Source organism: Malus sylvestris, chromosome 2 (genome assembly GCF_916048215.2).
Source record: "Malus sylvestris chromosome 2, drMalSylv7.2, whole genome shotgun sequence".
Classification (NCBI taxonomy): Eukaryota; Viridiplantae; Streptophyta; class Magnoliopsida; order Rosales; family Rosaceae; genus Malus; species Malus sylvestris.
In genome coordinates, this window is record NC_062261.1 from 27,075,793 (window position 1) to 27,086,282 (window position 10,490).

At 34.5% G+C, this 10,490-nt stretch overlaps 1 protein-coding gene across 1 annotated transcript; it reads right to left on the reverse strand.

Annotated features, from left to right (window-relative positions):
- Positions 1-5,644: 5,644 nt before the first annotated feature.
- Positions 5,645-10,073, reverse strand: LOC126613976 (haloacid dehalogenase-like hydrolase domain-containing protein Sgpp). The gene is made up of 5 exons (XM_050281600.1): positions 9,840-10,073; positions 7,040-7,154; positions 6,801-6,955; positions 6,152-6,413; positions 5,645-6,036 (listed from the first exon to the last, which is right to left on the reverse strand). Exons 1-5 carry the CDS (start codon positions 9,995-9,997, stop codon positions 5,797-5,799), a joined length of 930 nt encoding a protein of 309 aa, XP_050137557.1. The 5' UTR covers positions 9,998-10,073; the 3' UTR covers positions 5,645-5,796.
- Between the last annotated feature and the right edge of the window lie 417 nt (positions 10,074-10,490).

Genomic DNA, 10,490 nt, shown 5'->3' on the forward strand with positions numbered 1-10,490 from the left:
ATCAAATGTAAATCAACAATAATTCCAGAAATACGCCAATCATAACATCTCAACCATAGCATAAGAAAATTAGGTCCTCATCAATCTATGCTAACACACGAGTTCATGCAGAGAGATTCTAACATGAACATGATTGTGTCTAATCATAATATACGCTTTAGTACTACAATCATGTGAAAACTGGTGCTAGGCACATCACATATGAGTCCTAGTTGCCTATTGCAACCTAGGACAGGACTAGCACCTACAATGGATCCAAGGTGAGCGTGCGGTGCGATGTGAACATACACGTGAAACCTAGCCTTGGCCCGGGGCGAGTACTACACCAGTGCAAGCATGCATGATGAGCAAGTAAAATGAATATGAACATGCCATGAAAATTTATAAATCTCAACAATATAATAGCACTTTTAAAATTAAATAAAACATGGCATGATAGGCGTAATATCAATCCAAAATCATTTGTGAAAACTAAAAAACTTTATATATAATATTTATATATATATATATATATATATATATATATATATATATATATATATATATATATAAATGCCCACTCACTGATACGTAGTCGAATCGTAACCTCATAGCCTTGCTTGTCCTCGTACCTCCTCAGGGTAATTCTCCTATATGTGAATCAACTATACTAATTAATTAATTAGGACATACACTCAAAGGCTACGAAAATCCCCCATAGTTTGCTCAAACGGAAGGTTTAAATATACGAAAACATTCTACACAATGTCACAGACCCATACACGTCAATCACGTGCAGCCACGCACTGCCAGGTCGCGGCCACACGTGCGCCCACGTGTAGGCCACGCGGTTGCATGTGCTGGCAGATTCCCCAAATAATATTCCATCAGATTTGACGGAATATTCCGTTAAAACTAACGGCATCAGTTAAGTACCTGAACGGCATTAGAATATTTCGTTAGCCTAACGAAATATTCCTCCTTCTTCTTCGGTAAAGTTCCTTCGTCGTCGCCGCCACTGTCTGGTTCGTCGGATTTTGGAAAATTTGGCCTAATTTTTGTAAAAACTTTAAAACTTCAAAAATTTCTCATTTCTCAACCATTTTTGCCGTACTTTATATGGAAATGAAGCTTGGGAAGAGAAGAACAAGGTTGTACCTTTTAAAAGTCCAAAAAGTAGATTGAAATGGACTGAAAAAACCTCGAAATTCTTGGACCTATTTTCATCGTCTTAAACCCGTGTGTTTTCCTGTTGTCTTGAATTCCAACTTAGACTAGGAACCTCAGTGAGTTATGTAGATGTTTCCAAACCTTCCAAAACTTTGCAACTCGAACAAAAAGTCGTCAGAGAACTCACACCCAAGTCGGAGCTCCAAGTTGCTCTGAGTTGGACGCTCAAAACTCAACCATTTTAGAATCTGTTCGTATGGATGGACTCGTGGGGATGAGAGAAGTACAATGGTGGTGGTTTGAGGTCCGATATGTGAGATTTGATTATGGTGTTTAGTTGTTATAGAGAGGAGAGACAAACAACGTGAAAGAGAGAGAAAGAGAAAGAGAAAAGAGAGAGAGAGAGAAGACTTATGATTGGACAAAAATAGAGGGGAGTGTCTGATTGGGGGAGAAAATGTGGGTAGTGAAATAATTTGTTGGTGAATGAGACCAGGTCACGAGACAGATTTAAAGAGAAAAGTGATAAGATTTGGTGCACTTTAAAATTACACAATCCGGCTCACCTTATCAAAAACAGTAATTTCCAACACCAAATTATTAGCACACACGTGTACAATTCTACCTGTTGTTAACGCAATTTAACTGGGTGTAATTTAATCATTACAAATCCGATTCGAGCCTAACTTTCACTCATGCATTCGTAACAACGAGTACAATTTAATTACAATAATAGGAAAAATAAATTAAAAGCCAAATAACTACGTCCATGTCACTTTGCCAACAAGGGCATAATCATCATTTTACACACTCGGGAATGAAATTACATGGAAAATTAGGGACGGGTCGCCACATGTTGCCTCTGCTATTGCCTCTAGAAAATATTCCCTCAGCAACCTAATCCTTTGTGACTCTATCTTTATGTCATGGGGTTCGTCACATAGTAGTTCGGTAATGAGGTAGAAGTCCTACTTTGTGAACCATGTCAATTCATAACCTATTAAATAGGTCAACCCCTCTAGGTCTTTAACCCCTTGATTTGCCACTTTACAGAGTGACAACTCATGACTAATTGCCCACTAAAGGCTAATTCATCCACACCCTGAAGGTGGCCAAAGCAAGTTACCCCAATGGCACCAAGCTCTGCCTCATTAAACTTCTCCCTAATCAATCATAACACATGGAGGCCTTGGGATAGGTTGTTAACCCTTCTCTTATACACTTCTTCTCTCGTTGCTAGTTGAGTACCCTAGGTTGCCATATCTTGTGCACATAACAATACACACACATAAACAATCAATGGGCATCACCTAACGACAACCTGTCACCAAAGCTTCATAACCTTACACCTACTATTAACAGAGCATCATTACTTAAGCAATTTCAATTCCCACCAAAAAATTCGCAATAATTCAGATACAAAACTCAATCCCTACCACCATAAAATTAACAGTAACTCTGATGCAAAATTCAATCCTTACTCAAAAGTACAACTTTACCAAAACAACAGATAATGCCCCAGCATCTACACAACTTGTCAACATAACTTCATAAGTTCACAACTCACCCTAATTGTAAAAAAAACTTGACATATATCGACAAATTCCACCTAACTACATCCACGAACATGCATAATTAACCTTACACCAAACTTAATTTATAATGCTTAACATAAATAACTAAATGAAATTCTAGGGTTCCTTTTTCAAAACTCACAAAATTTGAAATTCACTGGGGAATAAAATTTGACCAAGCTTATTGCGGAAGCAGTCTAAACCAAGCTCGAATGAAGCGAAAAAACACGTCCTTTCTTTGGAACCCATTGCACATCCTCCAACCAAAGTCCCCTGATTTTCTTCACTACTATCTAGAAATTATGTGAAGCCGAACAACACAACAACAAACCAACTTAACAAGGTTTGGAACATGAAGCAAGTTTTTTAACATGAAGGATGTTTTCGACGACAACGATGTTTGAGCAAACACGGGAGAGGGAGTGTTTTTGTAGGAGGACAAGACTTATTTTAAGACGGAAAGTGTTGATGTCGAGGGTATGGTTTAAATCCCAAAAATTTTGAATTCATGCCGAGTACCATTTTAATTAACTGACGGACCATTTATGATCATGTTTCATCCTAAGCTCATTCTAATGGAGATCATTTTCAGTCGTTCAATTTTCATCGAACGGACCACATTACGTCCACACGCGTGGTCCACAAGGTGTTGTTCACACCTTAGAAATCGCGAAAGAGTGAATAAGTTGAAATCGAAGTTCCATTTCATAGCAAAGATGAAAGTGCATTTTTTTAATACTTTTATAAATATAGTTTTCACTAATATCTTAACCACGACGCATTATTATTTTTAGAAGATAATGAAGTTATTTTTTATTGTTGTTATTCTATTAATTTATGAAACACAACATATATAAACAAACCTAAGTAAAGTTGGGATGATTCCCATATACAATAATACCTTGCTTCTGTTTGGCTTCTTAGCCCTGGGTTGTTCAAAAAAGTAAAGTTGGGATGATTCCCATATACAATAATACCAGAGGAAGAATATATTATGCATGAACTACTGATGACTCAAAAGTGTCACGCAATTCTAATTATAAAAAGAAGTCATCAGAAATTCATTTGTTATTACAAGCTCGTGGGTGGAAAAGATATTTGTTATAGAAATTTGTTTGGAAATGATTTTATGGAACTTAAATATAAAAATATATAATATTAAGATTTGACATACGTTTTTGTATGCAACTCTGTAATGTGTTTTAACATTCAACTATTTATTTTTATGTTTTACCTCAAAAGCCATGTTTACCAAGAATAACACAAATCTGAAATCATACTATTGTTTTGAATTAAATTTAGTGTCTCTTCATAGAAAACCGTATTCATCCATTTTGTCTAATTTTTGCAAAGATGATCTATAAATAATGCACTAAAATATGGACAATTTGTATCATTGAAATACTTTACAAAGTGGGCCCTACAAATTGAAAATTTGTGTCAAAAGTTTGTGTCTTCGTCTTCAGATTTTAACCCATGTATATCTATGTATATTTATATTTATATTAGCATTGCATGCACACTAGGTATGTGAATAAGGGTGAAGTTTAGTATTTTTAAGACGTTTTGATTGACAAGGAAGTAGGTCTGAGAATTTCTTGCACGACCCTATTAACCTGACACAAAGTAATACGAAAATTAAGTTTCGGGTCAATTAGTTAACGAATCTAATCATTATTGGATGACCCATTAAAAACCCGTTAATAAGTCGGGTCTATATTGGTTGATCCATTAAGAACCCGATAATATATCGTTTGTTATATCTAGACATTAGACATTACAATTTTTTACATAACCCGTTAACCTGATACGCAATTACACAACCCGTTAGCTAATCGGATCATTATCAGATCATCGATTAAGATAATAACATCACACGACCCGTTAAGATAACGGATATGACACAAAAACGACACGAACACAACAAATACGACATGTTTAACAAGTCTACAAGGAAGGTTAGTATAGAAGTATAGATATTTAAAAGGTAATGAACAAAAGGGAAAGAGACGGAGGCGTCTTATGTGAATTTGAGGATGGATGAGACAAGTTTTTTCATGTTCTTGGGCGTCTGCCAATCTTGAATGCTCCTCATCTTCTCTAGGTCCGTTCAGATGCCACCACGCTTAATGATGTGCCCTAGAAACTTGATTCTCACTTAAGCAAACGACCACTTCTCTTTCTTCACAAACAACTGGTTGTCCTGTAGATTCTTGGAATACTATATAGAACAAATTCAGGAGTTTGGGTTGTTTTACCAATACCAGTCTCACCAACCAAAATCAGAGATTGGTTTCTTTTTGGTGCCAAACTAGCAAAGTCTTCTTCTTCTCAAGAATTTCATACTACCTCTAGAGGAGCCGCACCACGATGGTAAGCAATGTGACCAATAGGTGGACTGGAAGTTCTTACTGTAGATGTACGATGAGATTCTTGAGAAGAGGAAGACTTTGCTAGTTTGGCAACAAAAAGAAACTTCTTGCAAGCTCTCAAAGCCAACCAATCTTTGATTTTGGTTGGCGAGACTGGTAGCAGTAAAACCACTCAAATTCCTAAATTTATTATGGAAAGTATTCCATAAATCTGCAGGACAAACAATTGCTGCTCGTGAAGAAAAAGAGAAGTGTACCTTTGCTCAAGCGAGAATCAAGTTTCCAGGCCACATCCTTTGTTCCTTGTGTCAATTGGCGTTTTTGAAATGAGAGTTGGAGCATCAGTTTCCAACTGGTGTTGCAATCAAACACAACATTTTTCTGAATGACCGAATCCACCCTCGTGATAACAATTTCGAGTTCAAGTTCAAATAGAACCCTGAACATGTCTAATCCTAACTCATTATGCCGCCCTCAATATTATGCAATTAATATGTCATCAAAGCACCATCAACTGGTAAATAAAAAAGTGAAATGAAAAAAAAGAAATACTATCACGTTGCTTTTATTCACGAGTCGTCAAAAGAAGAGTCATTTGACAACTGTGCTTGCTAATAAGCTTTTACTCGTATACAACAACAAGATTGAGATGTCCGAATGCCTGAATAGCGTACCAGAACAGAATCATAATATATATAAGGTTATATATTACTGGGAGTTGGAGTTGCAATTGCAACTGTTATTGCCTCTGGTGTTGCCTCTGCCGTTGCCTCGGGCTTCTTCTCCAACTTTTCCAGTGCTTCCCACAATTTCGTGTCCTCAAAATCTTTAATAACGAAGGAGACTCCAGCGTTAATCAATGACGTCCCAGGATTCCTTGTAGCTATACCAACAACTGGCATTCCAGCTGCTACTCCAGCTGTCGTTCCTGAAACGGAATCCTTAACAACCAAAAACAAAACAAAGATGAGTGTGATGCAAGACATATCAGAATTCCATTCACAGAATGTTATCGTTAATGCAATGCATATAGTTTTGAGAGCCAAAGTGCCAAACCTCAAAGATAAAAGTATGCTCATGTGACACTTTAAGTGTTTCAAGAGCCTTCAAATAAGGGTCTGGAAATGGTTTTGCTCGATCACATTCATTTCCAATAACGAGAATTTCAAAGAAGTCTGTGAGCCCTAATGATGATATCATTAGCTCCCCACTTGCTCGTGGAGAATTTGTCACTGCGGCCCGTCTCAAGCCTTGCTTTTCAATCCATTTGCACAACTTGTCAAGGCCCTTGACAGGTTCCAATTCTTCAGATGCCAATCTGCATGTGTGTCGTAAGTTAGGCTCAGAAAGGTTCTCCTTAGATAACAGAAAAAATAATGGATAGAAGCAAAACTTGAACACTTAAGATCGAGTGTGTCTTTACGGAAATCTTCTTTTAGTTACCGGAGTCTGACATGTTATGCTAGGACACTGTCAAATCCAGAATGTAGACAGGTAATGCGACACGCTATATATATAACAAGATCAGAATCTTTTACAAATCAATAAAGGTGGTAGTTGATACAACTTTAGCTATAGAAGTCCTGTCATTCGTGACAAAAGTACAAACTTCATCCAATATCCATACATAAATATGCCAAATCATTTTATATAACAGAAAAAGAACATTAATTGTGTGATCAAAGACAGTTTGATATAGTTTTACCTTCGGAAAAAGGCTTCCTTATCTTCCAAGAATTTTCTTGCCCTTTTGATTTCCCAATCGGGAAAGATGGTACCGCAAAGATACTCATTGTTCTTTCCACTAATATGTTCACTGTAGAATTCCTCAGTGATAGGAACCCCTCCATTATAGCCTACCTGCGGTACACAAATATTTGTGAGTTTCATATGCTAAGTATGCGTGTATGTGTGTGTGCGAGAGAGAGCGAGCGAGAGGTCTACTTCTTGAAGCATTTCACGGAAAGCATGGTAATGGAGGGGATCTGAATCACACAATGTTCCATCGATATCAAACAGAATTGCTTCAAGAGGAGCGAGAAAAGCCAGGGAGGATTTGCTGCCATTACGAAATGGGAGGATAAGGATGATTAGGGCCAGCAGAAGAGCAACAAAAGTTTTAAACATAAAGAAAATAAAATAAAACAAGATGCTTGTCTGGACAAATTTACAGAAACTATGCAAGTTCTTTGAGGCATTTCATCAACTACCTTGTGCGCAATGATCGTAATTAAGCAAATATTAAAGAAATATTACAGTGTTAAGAAAGATCATCATTTATCACAAACCATATCATTGTTGCTAATACATTTGATATCAAATTCAAAAATATTATTCTTACCATCTTTTTGTACACATCTTTCTAATAGAGAAAGAGCCCACATGCATTAGCGGATCTTAACTTTATTAAAGAGATTATATAAATGTTGGTACAAGTAGATGGTAAAAGTCGGACTACTCTGTCAAATTTAATTTGGAAAAGTGCTTATGGATTAATAAAAGCCAAATGACACATAACCCAAGTCATCATCAATTCGTCATGCAAATATTTCAAAGATTTTATGGAATGCACTTGTTTGATTAATATAAGTATGTTGATATTTTTAAATAGAGTTTTGTTTTTGGTAAATGTCTTAATGATTTGTTAAATTACACATTTAAAAACTTTAACTTACAATAAAAATTAAAAAAATTTAGATTTTAAAAATTGGCCGAATTTTTCAAAGTGTTATTACAACAAAACTGCAGAATTATACACGCACTACATACATTTCATATTTTACTAACTACGCCTTTGCAATTGTCAAAGCACTAAATATAATAATTGAGAAATAAAAAAACACTAAATATAAACTATATTTCTCTAAATGCGACAAAATTTGTGCTTTTTCAAGAATCTCACATGTATTTTTCAAACGTTTGGTTGTTGTTAAGAACTTTAACAAAATACACGTGACATTCTGGGAAAAGTATTATATGTTAAGAAAAATATCACATGTGAAAAAACATTAGATTCATGAAATACAAAAATAATGCACAAAACGATGAGTTATTGTTTAGGGGGCTCAATTTTAGGATTGGCTACAAAACTTACACGTGTTTAATAAATTGACATTTGGTGGACAAAATAATTCATGTAAATATATGTATTTATTACATTTAATTATTATTTGACCGTCGAAAATGATAATTATATTATATACATGCAAGTTGTAGTTAAATCCCATTTGAATGTACTATTTCTATTATTTTAACACCTCTCGTTATTTTAATTATAATAATGAATGGATTAAATCGAAACAATATACATGATTAAACATATAATTTAGAAAATTTTAACGAAAAGCTCTTGGTACTGTTCACTTTAACGAAAAATCACATTTTTACACTAAAAAGTCAATTATGGTACTATTCACTTTACCCTGTATTTGATCATTATCGTTAAAACTTAAAGTTTTCAAGCCATTTTCATTCATTTTCCTTATATTTTATCATCTCTTCTCTATTAATTAATGAAACTCTCTCTATCAACCAAAAGATGGTGAAAATACTACTTAGTCTTCCTTCACACAAAAAAAAAATGATGGGTAATAATGTAATTTTATAGGTTCAAATTTTACTGTTTTTTATTGAAGTCTCACCTACAAATGATGTTAAAATACCTCCAATATTAAAAAAATAAACAAATAAATAAATAAATAACCAAAAACAAAAACCTATCACTCCTCCACGTTCTCTCTCTCCCCCTCTCTTCTCATTTTCTAAAAAAATATATTATAATGAAACGTTCTTTATCAACCAAAAGAGAGTGAAAAAACTACTTAGTATTCTATCATACAAAAAAAATGATGGGTACTAATGTAATTTTACAGGTTCAAATTTTACTAGTTTTTATTGAAACTTCATCTACAGGTGATGTTAAAATACCTTTAATATTAAAAAAAATAAATAAATAATAAATAAAAAACTTCTCACTCCCCCACGTTCTTTCTCTCTCCCTCTCTTCTCATTTTCTAAAAAAATATATTCTTATACATAAAATATGTAGGTAAATGCTAGTATCTATTAATATTAGCGTACGTGTGTTTCGATGCCTGTAAGCAAAATGATATACGTAATATAAAAGCCTATCTTGGTAGGAAAGACAGACGCATTTATCTTCCTTATGTGAATAAAATAAACTGGTTTGCTTAAGGATAACGCATGCACGGTGGAGGTGCATCCAGCAATCATCATCCCGATGTGGGAAAAGCAAACTGTGTTACATTGCAATACTTAATATAAATTATTTAATATTATGATCTAATCGTATTTTTTTACTCGTAATCTACAGACTTTATTCGTTATTGGTCTTATTTGAAATTTATATACACAATCATTAAAAATGATACATATTTTGAGTATAACAAGCGTGTACATACTAAATGAAAAACCTAAAAATTTATAAAAAACAAAAGGACTGACGCATTACCATCATGTAATATTTTTCTTTGACTATACAATATTCTAAACTACCATAATCTATATATAAAAAAGAGATTGAAAATAGAAAGCAAAGGGGAGGACCCACGACCCTGGCCAACCGCCTTAACGTTTGTAATTAAACAAAAACAAAACACACTCAAACAAATAACTCAATACTCATCTTTAAACTCAAAATTTCTAAAACATGTAGTAGTACTGAAACAGAAGGAAGAAGGAGGTTGAAACGAGAAGCTTCATGTGCAAGAAAAGAAAAGCAAACCTGTCATCAACAGCTGGGAGAGAATTTGATGAAATATTTGACATCCTGCTGCTGCTGGTGTAAAAACAGGATACAAGAAAGGAAGGTATTTCAGAAGCTGAGTTAATTCCTTCTGTGATGAGCTTTTGGCTGATATAGTCTTCTGCAAATTCTATCATCTTTTATAAGTGGTCAGAAAAGAGTTTGATATGCAGCTGGACGTTTCCTATAAGGATATACTTTCTTAGGTCAAAATTTAATACCAAAAATATCAAATTGACGTGAGTGAATGAAAATTTTAATTACGATTGTACAGTTAAGTTGAGTCCAAAAACAAGTGGATTTCAGTGGACGTGTGTGCCATGTTCCATGTCTCTTGCATATTCCCCTTTCATTCTCCAGTAATCTTTCAGACGGTCACATAGCGTTAATAATTTCGCTTATTATAATTTTTTCACTTCAAAATAGTAAGTATATGGCGCTAGCATTCGCTAAGTCTGATGGTTGCTTCCACGTAACCTCCAACATATTTATAAAATATTTTGAAAATCACCTACAAGAATCAATCAGTGCAACCAAAGAATATTCCACTACTGAAAAAACGAAGTGACAGAACACCACGGAATGGAAAAAGATCGATAATTGTGGTCCAGAATTAACTAAACCTACATC